The 21,322-nt window shown below is 39.2% G+C and overlaps 1 protein-coding gene across 13 annotated transcripts in view; it reads left to right on the top strand.

Annotated features, from left to right (window-relative positions):
* The window catches only part of LOC124181203 (pleckstrin homology domain-containing family G member 5), a 185,482-nt gene that overhangs the window by 148,173 nt on the left and 15,987 nt on the right, over positions 1-21,322 (top strand). For all 13 annotated transcript variants that reach the window (XR_006870403.1, XR_006870406.1, XR_006870405.1 and 10 more), the window contains 3 exons: positions 2,692-2,916; positions 9,419-9,519; positions 19,957-20,096. Coding sequence is in view for 1 of the 13 variants with exons in the window: in XM_046567530.1 (XP_046423486.1) it covers positions 2,692-2,916; positions 9,419-9,519; positions 19,957-20,096 (466 nt within the window). In the remaining 12 variants the exon portion in view is untranslated. The remainder of the gene's footprint in view (positions 1-2,691; positions 2,917-9,418; positions 9,520-19,956; positions 20,097-21,322) is intronic.

Genomic DNA, 21,322 nt, shown 5'->3' with positions numbered 1-21,322 from the left:
GTCCATTAAAAAATCGACTCTTCCAGCGCTTCAAAATTCTGATAAAATAAATATTATCTATTATATCTATTCGTTATTTATCGCACATCAGTTGTGCTTTGGTGCAAATCTGATGGGCTTGTATCAAAAAATAGACGAAGGCAAATATATCTGTGTCGTATTGCATAGGTTCATAAGTTCAGTTCCATGCAATTACGCGTAGAGTAAAATTTTCTTTTCAATAGAACGTAAAATGCTGGTACCGGTGGACTTGAAGCGTAATGAATGAACGGACTTTTTGTCCCCCCCCCCTTCATTATTTTTTCATTCACAATTTATTCGAATTTCCCGGTTTTCCATCCCGGCCTCCAATCTTCGCTTCTCAGCCTTGCCTGTCTCACTCTAATCGATCTTTCGCGAGATAAACGATCAAGTTGAATCATGATTATTATTATTATGATCTCTGACATTGAAAGCTCCTATCCCTGTGGGAAATTAATGATACGGATCACTATTCGCGGTTCGTCTGGCATTATCGAGAGTGGTCCTTGTATCTTGTACTCGTTGTTTGTACCTCAACTGATTATTGCCAGCGGGAATACTCAGGAGTCGGATCATCCAGTGAAATGTCTAAGAAAAACGCGTCATTATTTTGAGGGGAAATAAAAAGTTACATTTCTTAGGTCGGTGTTATCAGAAAGAAAATTGTTACACACAGCTTTTGATCCGTTCTTTGAATAGATTTAATAAGACAATAGAAGGAATCAGATTAAAAGCTCGCACTTGTTTCATGAACATTCGAGGTTACTATTTCTCCAAAATTTTGCGCAAAATCAAAGTCAAGGTGTCTGAAGTCACTCTCCCCAAGATATTCATGTAGGTTAGCACTACGAATCCTTCATTATTAGTTAAAAGTTGTGCTTGAGCTTAGCTGAAGTTTGAGATTCCTGTTACAGTAACTCGCGTGATCAATTTTCAGAAAAGAAACAATCGCTTATGGAAACAGATGAGTCACTGGTTAAAAAAAAAACAGCAAACTAGCCTTTGGACCTGAAATTAGAATCTCAAGACGACATTCTTTCAGATTTTTTACTGTCTCAAATTTCATTACATGATACATAATTGCGTTGAAGTTTATTGTCAGGTACGATAGATCACCAGTAACGAAAGTAATGAAAAGAGTAGGTAGAATCTTCATTCTGGATAAATTCGGTGAAAGTGAGCGTAACTCTTCCCATGAATTACGTGTTGCATTTTACCTTGTTTGTTATTACAATTTTCAATCACCCCGTTCCTGCTTCAATTCTTCTTTGGTCCAACTCTCGTGAATAATTCACTTCAAATTCAGTACTGGCTGGCTATTTGTATGTATAGATTGTAATTGATCGTTGAACGTGGATCGGGTCTGTGACAATGATAATGAAAATTGTTGATGGAGAATAATTTGATTGTAACAACCCGATAATTTTCCGGCTGACGTCATCGACAGTAATCTGTACTGAGAACTTGAAGCATACCAGTATACCATGTAAAACGAAAATTATCAGACAAAGAGGTCTGCAGCTGTACAACCGAACTTGCATGGTTAGAATTGATTGAGGATTGATGATACATTTTAAGAATATTGTCCATTTAATACAAATTACAATCATGTTAATAAATAAGCGAACGAAAACGTCGTCAAACTCTACGAATCAAATGTCCCACCGCACTGCATTTCCAGGAACAAGTTATCGGGAACTTTGATTAAAGTAGTGGAAGCAACATCAACGCTCTTTGATGATGCGAATCATCGGTCGTACGTGATGCGTGATGAAATTTTATTGGTCTCTTAGATTATCACAGTGCAAATCGTACGATAAGACAATATTTTAAAGTTTATGCTCTGGCGTGGTCGTCGTTACAGCTTCTGCGGGCATGATAAACCGTTTTGTCCGCCTTCGTTGCGAATCTTGTTTGATTCCAGCAGCAAAAATTGCTCTTGTATCTATACTTTATTAGTTAGGTTAAATTCGGGTTATATGAGCATAATTAATCCACCTGCAGTTGAATGGTGGTAGACTGGACGGAAAAGCCTCGTGAGACGGTTCAATTTTCACGTTTCTCATGGCTGTAGCACGTCTTCAAATGTAGATGCTGGACGAACGTGCGTTCGCACTTACAACTACGAAATTACAAATTGCAAACACTAAAGCTAACGAACTTGAATCGTTATGATTATGACGTAAGATGTTGGATAGCCGTGCCTTGTATCCCCTGAAATTAACGAACCGAGTCTCTATCCAAGCTTCAACCCAAATTATCCAAAAGCATCCATCTCTTGTTACCATTGTTTTTTTCTAAATCGGACATGGAAGCCATCAAGAACTTTCAGGAATGGAACTTCCTATCAAATGAATGAACTTAATCCTATACCTTCAAATTTAAGTCGTTGGTGGAATTCTGAAGGTATTTTCAAAAAACTGCAAATACCGGCCACCAATATTTACCAACTCCAAGAGTTCATGATGTAAAATACATCGCGAAGAGTTATCTCATCGTTCACTGAGTCTGGGATAAGTTCGCTCCGACTTCTACACCCACACAAATGCCAACGTCTTCGCTTTTCTATGTTCTCATGTTCTCGGACTGGATGATCCTCTCTGAGGCTTTCCAACACTTCTAAACGGCCTCTGATTCATCTAACTCGACATTCTGTATTTCCGGTTTCAGGTGCGATCGCGTTCCTTGACACAGCTCGACGCCCTGGGTACCAGCATGCTGGACGCCGGTGAACATCGGCTGGGCGGCAGCCCCACGACGACTTCGCAACACCAACAATCTCATCAGCATCCCCACAGCACCGGGGACTGTAGCCCACGTCTCCTGGTGCCAAACGCTTCCCTCGGCGAGCCGGTCAGCACCAACAAGACAAGACACAAGCTCTCCAGGTCGCAGGTGAGTTTGCACCATCTTCAAATTCCCTGAATATTGTTACAAAGTGTGGAATCACCGGTTTCTTTCCCATTTTCCGATCTAGTTGTCGTCATAGATAAAAGCCGTGTAACAGCTTTCATAGGTATGTCATAAAATGAATAAGACTGCAACGTTATTGTGAAAACAGTTTTGTTTCTCGATCACACCGAGAAACGCGCGTCTCGCTAATGAACGCATTCATTCACTGCTTAATTTATTTGTTCGTGTAATTAGGTAGCTTGGTGAAATTTGTCTAGTTAAATTTTACAAGAAAGTCACTGCGTATATTTGATGAAAAAAAAAAAATTGATTTTCACTAAAACAGGTATTTCTGGAAAGTCCATGTTCTTGAAAAATCTATCATTTTCCAAATCGTTTCTCTAATGGTTTCCTAAACTCTTACGACGCATTGATGGAAACATGAAATCGAAAACGCTGAGGAACTTGTCTCCGATAAATGATGACTGACTACGAGTATCTCTGAATGAATAAATGATTGAATCATAAAGGAGAGGAGCAAATGTAACTACTCTCAGTTACATGACCTCGCAAGTCATTCCATTGCTCGGATACCACAGAACTTGGATTCGAAAAAACTAAACTTTGCACACCTGTTTCAACACGAGCTGGTCTGTTTGGACAAGTTTTAATATCCGCGCAGTCCATGGGACAAAACACGATTATGAATGTTGAAATCCATTCAGGAACCTGGGAAGATCCGCTCTTTTCACAACTGTCGATGTTCTTGTTACAGTTCACAAGTTTCGCTATTAAACTATAACCTCGAGCCTCGGATTTTTGGGAGCTTGCTTATAGCGCCAAAATATGGCGACACGTTAGTGGCTAACAAATACCATTCGAACAACACCGAATTGGGCGATAAATAAAGGGTCAACCGCCAAATGCTCTCGGTCCCCTGTTCCAAGGGTTCGCCCTCCTCTCGCCTTAGTCTCGCAGCCACGCGTTAATCCCTTTAACTATCATCGATAATTCTACTTCGAGCAAGGGTCAAACTTTGGACTATCTTGCGGCCTAAAAGGATAATGCATTCGTGTGGCTAAGTTCACTGCGCGGCTGAAGATAGAGAAGACACTCTTTCATCTAATCTAAAACGAAGTAAGAAAATTGAAATTGGACATTTGAGAAGTAAACGCTACAATTTCATCGACTGACGATGAGCAGCTTGCTCAAAATTTTGGATTGTTTTGGATTGGAATTTTGGATTGGAAAAGTTGGATTGCGTTCGACTTTTAATTCATTAATATAACTTTATTTTTGAAAGTTAAACTATCAATAGAAAGAAAACTTGATGAACAGTAGAAAAATATTCAACAGTAATTCATCCAATGACTTGATTTTATTGTCTCCTTTGGATAATTCCAGTGCTCATTGCGATAAATGTCAATGTTTCTGATATTGACGGAAAATATCAGAGGACTTAAGTTTCTTCTGATTCTTCCGTGTTGAATGTGATCTTTTTAAAATACTCTAATCGACCAATTGCCAAATTATTAAATGTATCATGGGAGTTGTTATATCATGCCCATGAATCTTATAAGTGCCCATAACACCCAGAAAATCATTCCACATACCACTGATATCAGAGTGTGGTGAGCTATCCGTAATCTGGGAAATAAAAATAATAACCACGTTTGTAAGCATTCGGGCAGGTAGAAGGACCCCGCAGAATCCTTACGGAAATTGGCTGGATTTTCAGTACGTCATCGTACATATCCTCCTGATCAAAAGTTCTCACGGACACAAGTCCCAAAGATCAGTACTTTCCGAGATACAGGCTTCGGAAGAAAGGTGTCCTGATTTTTTGACATCTATGGATTTCCTCATTTTCATGATTTATAAAAAGCTTCAAGAGTACTTGAAATCAAAAAAAAAAAAAAAACACTCCAAAAACTGCACGGTTGATTCTCAAAGATAGGCAGGAAGCTGTGCTTGATTCCATCGACGCGTTGATTCCATCCATGAACTCGTCTGGTTTACCGGAAGAAGGTGCAACGTCAGATTTCGCTTAGAGAACGAGATCCTCCGACTCTTTCAATAATCGACTTGTTCTGTTTTTCACACCTCTGCGGAGTCTCTGCGATTCGACTGTGCAGTTTTTGAGTGATATATTTGATTTCAAATCCTCCTTGAAGCTTTGTAATTCGTAAAAATCGCGCCATTCATGGACATAAAAAATTTCATACACCCCCCTTCCAAAATCTGTAGCTCGGAAACTACTGATTTTTGGGACTTGTGTCCACGAGATCTTTCGATCCGGAGGACATGTGTATTATAACCAACTGAAAATCCAGTCAATTCAACGGGAAACCAATTCCCATAAGGATTCTGCGAGGTACTTCGATAGACATTTTTTACGATATGAACAAGAATATTGTTCTACATTCGTAACAGTTACATCGAGCCTGGCAAATCAACAGTCGAGGTACGTCGGGAGGAAAAAAATCACGTCACTTACACCGGGACGAGGTGTTTGAGGGAGGAGTCGTCTAGTATCTCAACGAGATTGAGCAATTTGTCGGAGTCGATCGGTGGTGCGTGAAAGTTTTCATCGATAAACTCGAGAGTAAACAGTTCGAGTAGGCTGTCGAGATGTGGACGAATTCGTGAAGCTCGCGAGACGAGAAAAAATGAGTTCCAGCTGGAATTCGAAAATTGGTAAAAGCAGCGCTGCTACAGCCGTTGACCATCGATCAACTCACCTTGAGATTTAACATTTGCTTCGCGAATGCCATCGTCTTCTTGGTGCCTCTGACCTTGATGTTGGTAGCAGTTCGCAAAGTTTCGTCAAACCGTACAGCGGCTGCACTGTGTATTACCACGTTCATGGTTTGGAGCTTGTGGTTCCCTTTACTCCGACGACAAACCCAAACCGACAATTCCCATGTCACCCGCGATCAACCTAACTTTACGAGGACATCCTCTGGCTTCTCTCTCTCTCTTCATTCCGTCGAATTTTTGGAATGAAAACCACGATGCGATGCCAATTTGCCTTCAACACATTCTTTACTCAATGTTCAAGGATCTCTTCTGCAGGTGTATTTGTTTGTTTATGGAATTTCAATTCAACTCTTTACATTCGTGGCGCGATTGAAATAATTTGAGATCAAAAGTACTTGAGGATAACTTGACCGAGTCCTTGAAGAGTTCCTTAAATGTGTCTTCAGGGTTTTTTTCTTTCTTTCCTCGCAGGAGAAGAAACAAGGTGTTTACTTCACAACATGATCTATAAATTGGGTGTTTAATCTTCAATGTCACTTCGTCTTAACAAAAAGTTCTCAAATATTTGTATCAATCGAGTTAAGTAATTTCTGACAGTTGAAAACATATAGTTGACGGAAAACGAAAATCATAACTTATAACGAACGTATTGCCATTTATTTATTGGGAGTGATTAAACAAAATTCAAATAATTTTCTTTAAGCTTTGGCCAAATATTGGCGCGACTTGTGTTACCTTGTGAATATTTATCCGGCTTCGTGAAAGGTTAGTGGATTCTGTTAACTTCTGATCCTCTCATTCCAGCGGTGGACGCTCGGTGAAAACATGATTCGACGCCAATGATCACATCATTGACAATTTGAGTTGTATGAATGTGAAAACATAAAACAAATAGAAGTAAAATAAGCTGAACGATAAATGTAAAGAGAACCATTCAACTGATTCGCGTGCAACATTTATAATATCACCACAGCTGTATCAGATCGTTACGCTTATAAAATTAGCATGAATAAACGAATGTTCACAGAATTTTTAATATCTGATTTCAATGACCATATCGCGTATTTATACAACCAGAAACCCAGAATTTGTAATTCAATTCGGAAGATTCGAATCGTTGTGTGCATTTATTAATACTTTACGTAATTATTCGGCGATATTTTATGGTGAAAAATGTGCAAGAATATACAAGAATAATTTTTATAGTAAATTGAAATTATTTCAACGAACGACTTCAACTCCAACCACGTTACATCACATTTACATGGTATAATAACATAATGTTTAAATTTCTAGGATGGTGGCCCATCAGTAAAACCATTGGGTGAATCTTTATAGTTACTGGACGGCATTTGTCTTCGCTTCTTCGATTTTTACAGTTTATGAAACCAAGTGCGCTTGATTTGAAAGTGTCTGCAGATATTCTTTTATTTTATTATTATTTTATTATTAATTACCAGGGGTTTCTCAATTTCTCATCCAATCCCTAAATTAGACAGGAAAATCGATAGGGTTAATCTTCTCTGGTAATTATCCTTTCTTTGTTTTCACGATGCGGATACAAAGGCGAAGGAAATTCACTTTGAGAAAGAAGTCGTCGTCTCCTTTCACGGACCAAGACACATCATCGAAAAACATTCGCTAATGATCGAGGTGACATTACGAAGCTTCCGGGCAAAAATGTCTTCGTGACGACGCAAATCATTATGATATATAAACAGTTTGAACTTCTTTTCCATGTAAATTTTGTATATTTGTTAACTTTATCAGCAGAAGAGAAATACCAGATACATTAAGAGATTCGAATACTCGACTAGAAGTTTGAGATCAACGGGCGATATTTGGCCAAATTATTATTTTGAGAATTGGAAAAACTAGCGATGATGAAAATTTTCCACCTCAAAACCTGTGATGACAAGCAAATTTAAATCGTGCGGTTGAAAATCTAATAAACCGTATATTTGCGAGCCACGCGTGTGGAAAATCAATGGTTTTGTCAAGCCTCGTACAATTTCGACGAAGCCCGAAATTTGGCCGCGCTTATTTCGTCTCGCATCTGTGAAACAGGCTGTGCCGCATTCATGGTGAAATATGAACCTATTACGCGCATTTCCCATTCCACCTCGTCACGTGGGCGCACCTCGACCTACTGCGAAACGGTTTGTCCATTTTTCGTGAGAACGAACCGTGTCTATATACACGTTGATAAATTTGTACACGTATGCCAGAGCGATAGATATTCTCACCCCCGATTTTATACACACCCTTGTATACAATTGTCCGAGAGAGAGAGAGAGATTAGATGACAAATCATTTATTAATGTCGTAGCCCAAAGGACGAACGAAAAAATGCAGACAGTGATAGGGGAGATTATATTAAGCAGAAAACAATAGAACAGGAACGTAAAGTAGTGAAATAGCAGCAACGAATGAGCATAAATCTTAACGTGACAATAACAATAAGTAAAGAAATAATACAAAAAGTAAATAATAGCATGCACGTAGAGCAAAACGATAGAGAATCGATATGCAGTGAGAAATAATAATGTGAATAAATAGATGAATATTCGTATAGTGAATAAATGAAACAGTGGTCAGGAAAAAAAGAGAATGAGTTAATGATCGAATTTTGAGTAAAAAGAAAAAGTAAAGTAACAAACAAAGAGAGAGTGAGAGTGAGAGAGCGATGAAAGTGGTTTCACGAATTTACACGGTCTATTTACTAACGTCAGCCAGAAATATATGCTCACATATGTATCTCATTTTGTTTGTTAGCCAAAGGTGCAGCGTTTTAAGGGCTACACTCTTATTTCACGAGGTTGAAGTTGGTAACGTTATCGTAACAAAAAATTGGGAACAAAAGATCACTATTATCTTATTTTTACGATGATTTTTAAGGAACTTAAGATTGCAAAATATGAGTATGGTTTGTTTTATTACTATTTACTGAATTTCAAACTCGTGTTCCAAAATCTGGAAATAACAGTTTGCTTCATTATGAATCGTTAGATACGAGAACGTTACTAACTTCAACACGATCTTATTTTTCATTTATTTCTTCCTCTGCTCTTTCCTCGATTTTTTACAGCTCTTGCTCTACAATAATTTTGCATTTCTGATCGTATTCTCATTCATTCGATATTCAGATTCGAAGATACGATGCAGACGATAAGACGTGTTATAAAAACAATTTCCATGTACTGTAACACTAACAATGTTTTTCAGACGATATAGCAATGATATCGATTTTGAAGTTGTTGAAAAATTCGAGCTATGTCGATTGACACGAATTTCATTCGAAGCGTTTTTTCACTATAAAAAAACCATTGAACCACGCGCAATAAAATGAAGAAAAATTAGTTATTAACAAATTTAAAATGGCCACATTATTGTTCTCTTCTTTGAATTCCAGCGTCACGTTTTTTTCTTCAATTTCTATAAACTAGGCTTGTTTAACTAGTTCATCATAATAAACAATCCATAAAAATCAACAAGCGGCCTGACTTAAGAATCAATTATTAACAACTGAAACTCGTTCGTATAATCTTACCCACTGGACTCTGTTTCCATTCGTGTTCTTATGGGGATGGTTGTCATTGTCGTTTGATGGGTTTGGATCGGGATTAATTCCACACACTCTTTGCAGTCCGTACACTTTTCAACTTCGTTTCTTATTCTTTTAGAGTAAAAATCGTTAGTTACGAGGCGGAAATAAAGATGAAAACTAACAAGGTCTACGTTGCAGGTATCGAGCAGCGAGTACTTCAGCGTGTGCTTTGAGGCCGGAGACGAAACGACGTTCGATCGAGAGGAATTCCTGCCCGCCACGAAGGGAACAACTTTGGCGTGAGTAGAATTCAACTAAGCTTAACTATGTGGCCATAATTCGTTTGAAAGTCAATTTTCCGCCCCATTTTTTTCTTTTCTTTTTTCGGCATACAGTATATATGTATGTATAAAAGTGTTTCAAAAAAAGAGAACATTTTTTTTTCTTCCAAACAGTTTCAAAAGTTCCATTTGGGTATTAAAAATGGGCCAGTTAAAATTTAAACTCTTAATATTAACGTTAATAAGTTGCACATCGCACTTTTATCTTTTCCACAAGAATAACACGGAAAAATGGTTTTTGCTAATTCTGATTTTCATAACTAGCTAACGATGCGTCGTAAAGAACGTTCGCAGATATATTTTCGTAGGGAATTGAAAGCTCTTGAAAAAAGGTCTCGTATTAATTTCTGACAAATTCACTCGTTCAAAAGTTACTTAAAGTCCTTAAATAACTTTCGAACAAGTCAATTTATCAGAAAATAATAACATGCCTTTTTCGAAGAGCGTTCCACAATTCTCTACAAAAATATGTCTCTGAATTTTCTTTGCAACGCACCGTTAGCTGTTTTTAAAAATCAGAATTAGCAAAAACCATTTTTCCCACGTTACTCTTTTGGAAAATAGAAAATTGCGAAGCGCAATCTCTTAATCTTAATATCAAGACTTCAGATTTTAACAGTCATATTTTTAATCTCTAAATGGAACGTTAAACCTGCCTGAAAAAAAAAAAATTCTTTTGAAATACCCCAATATATATATATATATATATATATGTATATATATGTATAAGCAAGCCGGAAGATTTCACTTTAACATCACGAATAAAAAAATGTCGGTCATCCCATATCCTTGAAGGGTATATCATTCGACGGGGAAACAAAGGGGATGTATGTATAATATATATATATATATATATATATATATACACCCCAATGAACGGAGGGTGGAGTCACGCTTTTTGTCCCACCTTACTCTCTTATTACCTTAGTTCCTCCCTCGAAAGAAAGTATCATTTACTCTGACATGGTGTACTGCACCTATCGTTGGCCTAAAAAGTTGGGGGGGGAGGACGGGAGCGAAAGAAAAACGACACGTGAAACAATGGTAAGTTATTCTTCCGGGTCCACGCCTCGCGTGAGCTTATTCTTTAATAAATTTCACCCACTCCCATTCGCAGATAAAACATCGCACGTTATATACCTAGTCATAATAAAGATCGAATCGCGGTCGGACCTTTCACAAAGCGAAAATTTTGAGAGGAGCAAAAACCGTTTGCAAAATCTACCGCAAGGTTATTTGCGCGAATGATTACGTCGCACGTGACTAATTGTGAGACGGAGTGAAAAAAATTTGAAAAAATGGATTAATCTGTGATCGGAACGTTAACGTTGGTAAAAATTTGGTGCTTTTCATTCGATTTTAATGCTTTCGAGGTTATTTTGTTCGTCGTGGAGATATGCGAATCGTATATTCATAGATCGCCTTCTTCTTCTTTGATGGAGCTTTTCATTCGGACGACAGAATCGATTCGTCCGTATAGCCACTAACAGTTTTTCCCTTCTCGTCTTTCTGCTTTTTCTTCCCTCTCTATCTTTCCCTCTTTCTTTCCTTTTCTGCAGCTTTTTCATGCCGTCCTTTGACGCACCCCTGCATTCGTACCCTTCGGCTTCGTCGATTCGAGGAATACGCGATCGGCTTTCTCATTCTGCAAGCTTAATTCTCTCCTCCCCGAGATCGTTTGATACCATTTTACCCCTCCGGCTATGCAAACACATACATACGTTCAAGGTGTGTACACAGATGGAAAGCGGATGCTGGTCTACTTCTAAATGTTGATGGACTCGGGGCGTTTCTTTTGCAAACTGCACAGACGTTGCGATACTGGAGTCAAAGTCATCGTTGGTTTGTGGTGTTTTCGTACAATGAACTCTATTAGAATGTTCCTTTATACGGTCATTATCGAATTTATGTTATGAAACGAATAAGAAAGAATATAGCCAAAAATCCACGATCCAATCTCGACTCTAAATTCTGTCCCTTCAGAGCTTTCAAATTTTCCCGTTTGAATAGTATAGAATTTTTTTATACCTCGAGTTCTTTTTTTCTCCTCATCGATGTGACGAGTCAAAAAATGTGAAACCTAGCAAATTTCAACCCTATAAAAGTCGAAAACAGTTAATAAATTTTTAAAAATTTCATGGAAAAAGAATTAATCGTGACGTAAGAAAAAACTTATGGTTCTCGAATGAATTGAATTACCATATTAAGGTTCACCCTGATACTTATACCAATATCTTTATAATTATTGGAACGTTACTCAAGGCTTAAAATAAAATTGAACCATCCAGGCATGATTCACTTTATGATTCATGCGTCTATCTCAGCTTACGCAGATTTTCTAAAATCGTGATCTTCGGATTCAGCGAACAACGAGGAAAATTTGAGAAATTTCCAACTCGTTTTGCAGACTCTATAAACAATATGCCGTCGTAAACTTTTTCCCGTTTCATATTCTCTGTACAACGTGATGCTTCATTACGTACATTAAGTCCCTTCCAGTTCTCCTTGTCAATTTTACAGTACGCGTCAATCTTTTCCTCAGCGACTTTATCGACGTTATTTTTATTCCTATCGCGTTATTGTTTTTTATTCCCTCTTTGTCTCCGCACAAGACGATACGGTTGTCAATTTTTGATAGTCAAGTAACATTTCGACGAGAATTTGGAAATGGTTCCAATCCCTCTAAACCCGTTTCCAATTTTACTTTGGAAAGTTGAGAAAGCGCAGGCTTCATTCCGAGACCCGGAAACCTCCCTTCATGCATGCGGTTGAGTCCTGTTAAAAGCCCACGTCATCCTTGTGGGAAAACCACGGGACCAAAGAAACCCCCGGGGTTTTTATTCGGCGCGGTTCGCTCCGACTGCACGGTACGAATACAGTGTGCAGTGGAGAAGAATGGTGAAAAAACCGCGGCGCCTTTGGCGTTGTGAAAAGGGTTCATCTGGCAGGAGTGCTCAGCGCACGTACGACGGAGGAAATTCCGGAAAGAATGAAACGAGCCGGAGAGACGAAAGACGAACGGAGGACATTATGCTCGAGCTTTGTGGGCGCCCTGCAGGCTTGCAGATAGCGGCATGCCCTGGCTTTATATTTTTACACTTCAACCCAGTTTGCACCCACTCATCTTATACCGCAAACGCGATAAAACCACCCTCGGAAAATACCAAATGCATAGGTGTGTGTTACAAGGTGTCTCGTAAATCCCGCGTACCTAGGAAGTTGGTCCGTTATAGCGGTGTTCTGCATCAAGATTAACGAGGATAGTTACTATTAACGAAACTGTATTACACCGAGAGGGATAATAAACGAAACTCGGCAGACTGAGCGAACGACTGCGCATGCGCGAAATAGTTTAACCCTATTGGTCGTTGGGATCGAGCGAGGCAGGGGAACCAACTTTGGTTAGGTTGGGGCATGAAATGTCAAAATCTCCCGCGTCAAATGGTGGATTGAAATTTATGTGTTGATACGTTGACTCGTAGCAGTCGTTGCAGTCGCCGGTCGGTTGACGGTAAAAGTTTGCCCAAGTTTTCTCAAATCACTACATTAATTATGTGAGGTACCAACTTTTTAACCTGAAAAATTTACCACACCTACATAACCTGTTTACTTGAACACATTTGGGGTATACATTTTTTCCTCATTTACGATTTCTTCGAAATTCGAAAATTTTAATTCTTTTTAGTTCGTTGATTGCGAATATTAACTCGAAATATGAGATTTCAAAATGGTAGATGCAATTTAGCGGTCTAAGATTCAAACAATCATACTCGATTTTGATAAAATTGGTAGATGAAGGTCCAGAGCGCTGATTAGGTGCTTGAACTCGCTATTCAGCGATTCGAAACAGCGAATCCAACAAGTTAGCCGCTCTGACTTTATCAATTTTATCTTCACATCCGTAATTATCAATTTCAGAAATCTCCGATAATGAAGTTTTATCCAGGTTCAAAAACTTCTTCTACATTTTAGTCCGTCATACTGGTTGCGTCGCTTCGAATTTTCAAACTTCTAATTCAAATTCGTAATGAATGAGCTCAAAAACACCCAATTTTCTAATATCGAGTCTGCCGGGGGTTAGGAAAAATTATCCCCCAAATGGTTTATAAAGTAGAAAGCTTCGTCGCATCCGCAACTTGGTCAATGTACGCGATAGAGAAATTTCACTCATACTTTGCTGCCCTCATTTTTCATGCACAACATTACTGTGCGTGTAAAGGACTTGTTGTCCCTAAATTACGGAACACCCTCTACAGGCGTGTGTAGAGCTTTATTATACCCGAAGAAGATTGGCCTGCTTGACGCGAAATATGCCGGGGGAGATGAGGTTAAGCAGTTCGGAATTACTGAAAAAGGAGGAAAAATTATAAGATAAAAGATGGAATGAGAGCCGAAGGACTCTTTCCCAATTGCCATTTGAGTGGTGAATGATACGATTTTGCGGAAAATACGCCTCGCCGAGAAAAATTGCAGACATTCTTCTCCCGCGGGGTTGACTTTCTCAAGCCCCGCCATTCGTGAGCGGTTGAAGGTGTGAGTGCCAATAATTGGACTAATGATAACAAACTTTATGAGCATATATATATGACCTATCGACCAGCTTCTTTAATTGTATAATTCGTTTACGACCTCAACTTTCAAACTTTTCCGAGTTAATCTATGAAAACTTGACTCTCTTTACGTTTCGGAGGTGGGTACAGTCTAGTGGAATAATTAGGCAAATTAGAGAACGATAAAATCAAAGTTCACGAAGTGAATCTCTAGATAATTGAGCTGGATTTTATTAAAAGAATCTTTTCTTAATCAAGGATTCTCAATATAAAAGAATGTCAAAAAACGCAAATTTATACGAAGAATTGCATTATTGTTCATCTGTTTTAACGTCATGATCGCTCATCATTTGTCCGATTTCGATCAAGGATTATTTTTACGTAAATACGAACCTTACAAGTCGCCCGACTGTATTTTTAGTCAATATTTTAGTTCATCGCAAAAACTTTGTGTGCAAAATCACTACAGGTCAGTGTGATTATCAAACTTATGCTTTATTGGAAGAAAAATTAATGCTTTACGAAATTCAATTTAAGTGATCTGTAGAGAATCTAATTACGAACAAAATGATGTGTAATACCTAAAAACCATAAAACAACGTGACTTTGGAATAAAAGAAATAGAATAATAATTTAACGATTTAATAATAAAAATTATTACTAAATAGCTGCATTTTAAGATGCGATTTTTAATTTCTCCTTCTTATGTATATTAACGATGAGAACAGATTCTTCCAATGACATTAATATCAATTGATTGAGAGTTTTATTTTCAAACTTTGATTCTATCGCTTTCTAATTTGCCAAACTCTTCTCATGTACCACCTTAATCGGTTTCTTCATAACTGAACGTACCGTTTCTACGTTAAATTGTGACCCAGGAAATAAGGTCAAGTTTGAAATTCATTTCTACGTATAATAATAATGGAATATTACGTGTAAAAAGCTGTAATATCATCGCGGAAAAAAACATCAAGAATGTTGTTTGATTAATTTCTTAAGATGTTTTATTCGGAGTTCGAAAAAATTGGCACCCATCCCGCAGATCCGCAAAATCGATTTTTGGCAATGCCGCGGCGGAAAATTCGGCTTCAGTTGTAAGATTGGTGGTTTGCTGGTGCCGCCTTTGGAAAGGTGTCGCAATTACCGCGATTACCGTTTTCCATTGTCGGAGGGAAAACGGTTACTATACGTGGCTTTTGTTTGTAAAAGAGCGATGTCAGCTTTGTTCCACGGCCACTGCCGAGATTTTCGAACGCGAAAGCTGGTACTTCGTGTCGACGGAAGGGGATTTTTTTTCCCCCCACAGGGATTGAACGCTATCGGCGTTCCTGTCAGGGAACATTCTCCGAGACGGACGCATTTTTCGAACCGAAACGAAATCTCAGCAAATATAAACCGGCTTGATTTATTACGCGCTGGCTAATGCGGAAGAACGATTCGATAAGCGAACCCAGCCGTATTTCCACCCAAGAGAAAATTGCGTACAATATATACAGAGTGAATTCCTAACCACTGCATCCTCTGTCCTCTGCTAAAATTTAAGGCGCACGCGCTAAAATCCGAGCGCAGCTGTTTGCCAGGCTGACCAACGGTCTCTAACCTCAAAAATTTTACAGTTGTCGGTGACATTTGTGCTCAACTCGCATCTGTCAAAATTATTGAGGTTAGAAACAGTTGGTCAACCTGACAAACATTACATTTTAGCAGACGACGAAGGATGCCGTCACTAGAAATTCACTCTGTATATGCGTGCAACGAAACGAATGCTTCTACAATTTCTGAGCATATCAAACAGCATCGATCCGCCTAATTCAATCCCGTAGTTGTCGGCTAATTTTTCCCCAAAATCTAGAAACATTTTCTCACAAGAAAATGTCACTTATTTTGCGATAATACCTGAGATATCTGCATCGAACATTAATATTATACCAATGGCGATTATCGTCAGACGAATTTTTTGTCCGCACGGTGAATAATTTCACGACGAAATGAAGATTTCAATTTACATTTCTGCATTTACAGTTATTTATTCATTAACTTAGCCTACACTTTACGGCTAATTTCTTCCTTCATCTCTAATTACTTACGCTGTTTTGATATTCATTTTATCCCACCATCGTTCTGCATAAATCATATCTGTTATTCTTGTATATAATATGTACAACGCGCAGATGCAATAACACCAATCATTCAATAATACAGAGAATGTCAGTATAATAATAACTGTGAACACAAGCAATTAGGTTTTCACCTTTCTTTATAAAAAAAAAAAAAAAACAACACCGTAATTGTTATACTTATCGAAATAAAAAAAAATATCGCCCATGACATGATTGACGTAGTTGAATTATACTCGTTAGAAAACTATGACAAAGTATCTAACTATGTACCGGATCGTTCACTTTCCGAAACTTTTTCAATAACGTGGTTTGGCACGCACGTACGAATATCGATAAATTAAATAGCGCGGCTCGCGAGTTTGGCGCGCTTTGTTGTTCAGCCCCGAAACACGTTCCCAGCTTATCGCCCACAAAAAATGTGATCAATTTTTGGTCACCAATTTTAACGAGCAGGGCCGGTGAGTTATGGCGTCGTTACGGCATAATGACGATAACGCAGTGTCAATACACCCCAACAAAGAATATTGCGAGTACGCCAGTATTGGATAACGCGAGCAGGGTAGAGGCTCGGTAATATATTTGGGAACCATTCGACATGGTTCGTCGAACCCTTTATAGGTGGGCATAACATATTGACTATATGTACATATACCTAATAGAAACTTGATGAGGGGAAACTCGATCCCGGTGACAATAATATTATATTAACCATATAGACGTATAATTCACGAGTGTAAACGATCGTTAAACGCGTTTATGGATTGTGCAGTTAGAGACTCTTTTACACAGAGCTTTGCGATTGATCGATTAGTCCTATAACACTTCGATAAATTGGTGTTTTAATCTATTGTTTTTTCGATTACTCGATTAGTTTGATATGCGATTGGTAAAATATCGCGGGAAAATCGAATTTGAGAGTCGAAAAATTCTGATTCTACGAAATTACTACCCTACAAGCTTTTAACGCCACAATCGCAAGTGTGGTTAAACGTATAAGTCCCTTAATCTTCCGGCTAACTTGTTTTCGGTCCGAAACAAAATGCGACTTCTATTCTATACGAATTACGTAACAGCGTATCCCGTTTTCTCACGTCTCGTCAGCTGCATCACCAGTCATTGTCACATAATTCGTATAGAAGTGAACTCGCATTTTGTTTCAGACCGAAAACAAGTTAGACGGAAGCTTAAGGCTCTTATGCAATTTACTGTACATGTTGCAAATCAGGGAAAGACTGACCGTCGATTTAACTTATTCTTCGTGAATTAATAAAATACGGATACAATTTCGTGCAAGACTAATCGAACCCTTGTTAAAATGGTGGGGTTGATTTTAGCGATGGCCACTAACAAGAATAATCGATGCATCGATTAATCGAGTCCAAAAAGATAATCTAACACGACGAGTCAATTAATCGTGTTTGAAAAATAATCGATTATTCTCGATTAATCGGGGAAAAAGTAATAGATTTCATTGAAAATTGAAAATCGATTATTTTTTATCTTTCCTAGTTGATTTTAAATGACTGGCGCCAGTCTGCGGTGCAAAGAAGCTAAAAAAGCTCAAAGACGCCACGTGACTATACAATTTCATACCGCAAATTTGACCCCCGCTTAATTCGCCACCCACGTTTATACATATATGAATACGTACGTATGTATATACTCAGTATTTCGGGGAAGCAAAGCTCGAGGTGATAACGCCTGTTTGTATATTTGCGCAAACATTGTACGAGTTTGCGTATTTGCCGACGGGAAAATTTCACCTGCGGGCAGGAATTTTTGCGCTAATTTGCGGCGTCGAGGGTAAATGTTCGGGGCAAAATCTCTGCCACTGAACTGTTGTTCGTCACAATTATCTCATTTTAAGCACGCTTTTGACAATTATGTATCATTTATGTTCTTCTATTTATCCGATTTGTCAGACAGATCCTTTTGATCTGAATTTTTGCCCTGCTAAATTTTTTTAATAATTATCGGCCGGGAAATTGACTGTGAATAATTAAAAAAAAGAAGAGAAAACTGAAATCTCAAGTGACATGGCAGATTCCTTCCTTTTCCCAAAAAAACAACTAAAATATGAAGTGAAAAGGCAGATTCCTTCCTTTTCGCGAAAAAACAACTAAAATATGAAGTGATAAGGCAGATTCCTTCCTTTTCGCGAAAAACAACTAAAATCCTCAGTGAAAACGCAGATTCCTTCCTTCCCGAAAACCTTCGCGAAACTGAGACATAACGCGTGCAGTTTTATCGCCGTACTCCGTTGGGGGCGTAATTTAATCGAGGGTAATATACACAATTGATTAGCCATTCGGTTGATTCGCGGATGTAATTTCCCGACAATTGCATTACCCGTTTGTTCTTGCCGGCTGGGAATTGGGCGGTTCCTACATTTATTTCGTCCCGGGGCAAGGCCTGTTTTACCGTTAGCGTAGCTCGTTAATCGGCGACAGAAAGCCGCCCCAAAATTAGGGTTATAATACTAATACAAGGCAGGAAGACGGTTTCACGTACCTACCGAGTGACACTTGAGGCCGATTGTAAACTGCAATTGATCACTGCCATTGTGTTCCGGAGAAGCGAAACGGCCCATGAAAGCCAGGAACGTATAATGAATTATAATCGCGAGCTCGACCAGCGAATAATCATCGTAGAACCATTTGTAATAATTATGAAATTTCAACAACGGGATGTATTATAATGAATTAGCGAGGAGGCAGCATATTTAACGTTAATTGCGAACCACCCCCGTGTGTATTTCACCATCAACGACTTGCTGCAGCGGGAGTTGGGAATTGTTAGGGCATTCCGGGATCTCGACCACTCATTTTCACAAGAATTCAACCAGGTCGTCCTTAAGTCTAACTAAATTCTAACTAATTCGACCCGAAATACCACAAACATCCTTACATAGTAACCGTGCGATTCATTTGATCGATGGCTGTTTATACGCTGAAATTGAATTTAGACGTGGTCTCATTAATTCGGACAATCCAATTAAGTATAATCAATTTTTACCACTCCTACAAAGTTTATTCCAACTCGAAACCGAGGAAGCCTAATTGACATACCGCGAGGAATTATAAGTTAGTTATTCTCTTGTTCGTGCGGTTAATTTGTTAACTCATATATTTCTCTCGAACAATAACCGGGCAAGAATATCGTCGTTGGCAAACAATTTCACAATTACTTGATTATAGTATATACTTGGAATAGAATTATTAAAATTTTACTTTTTTTTCCAGCCGTGCTGTCGAATTAACATGATTAGAATTTTCCGTGACACGTGAAACGCGTTGCATCTATAATAAGGGAACTGGGCGAGCAATTACGAAGAGCTCTTTGTCCGGTGACAGGAGTGTGAGAAACCCGTCCCTGAACGGTTGGAGCCCAAGAATATTGCGTCAGGACCGCAAACAGCCGTTCAATTTAATTAATTCCGGCAATTGGTTTCGCCTCGCAGCGCGCGTGTCGATGTCGCCATATCTTGTCGCAATGTCTCGGGAATTTTTGGCCGCCGAAACACGTATTGAAGATGCAATGTAAATTGAAATCCAAGCCCAGAGTAGGTATAACTAAGACCTCGCGGACTCTGAATCCCCGAGCAACTCGTCCGCCTCAACGCCCCCGTAACTTTCTTTTCCTCTTTCCTTCCTTTGATTCGACTCGAGGTGCCGAATTATATCACTCTTAATAAGCTCCCTTTGTTCTCTGGCTAATTTCAGGGAGGCTCTGAGCGGGGCCTGTGAACGTCGAGGCATTGACTTGGGGCGCGTCGACGTTTTCTTGGACTCCCTCAACACTCCTCTGCCAGTTCTTACGACCGAGAGTTCCTGCATGGGTGGAAGGCATCTTCGCATCACCGGTAAGTCTCCGAATTACAGTCAATATTCGTCGCTTAGACCATCAGGAGATGTCCTTCTCTGTCACTTCTAGATCCCATGAACCCCGGTTCACTGATCCTTAATTCCTTTCTTCCCAATGAGTTCCAGTCCTCAGCTCAAATCTCACAATTCACATTATAGAATATGTACAATAAGACTGGATGATCATTTATCTCTTGTCCTGAAATAAGTTGTTGCAACTCATGTCCGAGTCTAAGATTAGCCTTCATATTCGTAATACAACTTCCGAAACATATCGCATGGATGGGTTTAACTCCGTGAATTATCGACGATTTCAAATTCACAATGCAGCAGATGATAAAGCGCTAACTTGCCGTTTCAAAGGCACAATTTACGGATCGAGAATCCAATCGGCAATGAACGACCTCCCTTGCAGTTCAGGGTATGAGTAACACAACGATCGCAGAATTTCTCTGAAAGTCTTTGACACGTTGAAGGATAACCAAAAGCGTTCAAGACCAATTTGAATCGGGAGGAAGTTGGTCAGTTTAATGATCATTTCCCTTCCGGGAAATTTTAAATAAAAAACAGTCCTCTGTCAACACAAGATGTAATGACTTCACGTATCACTCGATACTCCAGTCCGACAGGCAGCCGAGTGTAAACGAGCTGATCGTCCGCAGAGATTTACATTAGTAATGATTAGACCCACCTCAGTATTCACGTCAAGGGACAAAGGGACGATCGAAGGATGCTGCGATGGGACACCGGATATGGAGGTGGGCTGGACGAAAACCATCCGTATAATGAAATTGCCAACGCTTGTGCGATACGCAAGCTAACATCGCGGATTCTGCTGAGAAGGAAGGGATCCATCCTCGCTTGACAAGCATCCGGATTTGATGTCGTCCTGCGCTAGCGGTTTATCCGGAATGAAAACTCTGGCTCATCGTGTTTCTCTGCATTAGTCATGTTTCACCCTCCACCTGATATCGGCTTACCCTCGCAGCGAGCCGCTGATGGCCAGGGAGTTAAGTAGATTTTGATGAATTTCATGCAGCCCAGGCCCGCCCTCGTGACTGGACATTTCAGCGACCAATGTAGAGATGTCTATCATCCACCATTCCCCCAATCCCTGACCCGTTTCGCCATCGTTCCGATTCCCTTCGTTTTTCTCGTCGGAATTAAAGCTCGGGCTTTAGCTCGAGTGATAATTGCCCTTGTGAAACGAGCTGGTATTTCTAAC

The sequence above is a fragment of the Neodiprion fabricii genome, chromosome 4, assembly GCF_021155785.1.
Source record: "Neodiprion fabricii isolate iyNeoFabr1 chromosome 4, iyNeoFabr1.1, whole genome shotgun sequence".
NCBI lineage: Eukaryota > Metazoa > Arthropoda > Insecta > Hymenoptera > Diprionidae > Neodiprion > Neodiprion fabricii.
This window is presented reverse-complemented; position numbering and strand designations above follow the sequence as displayed.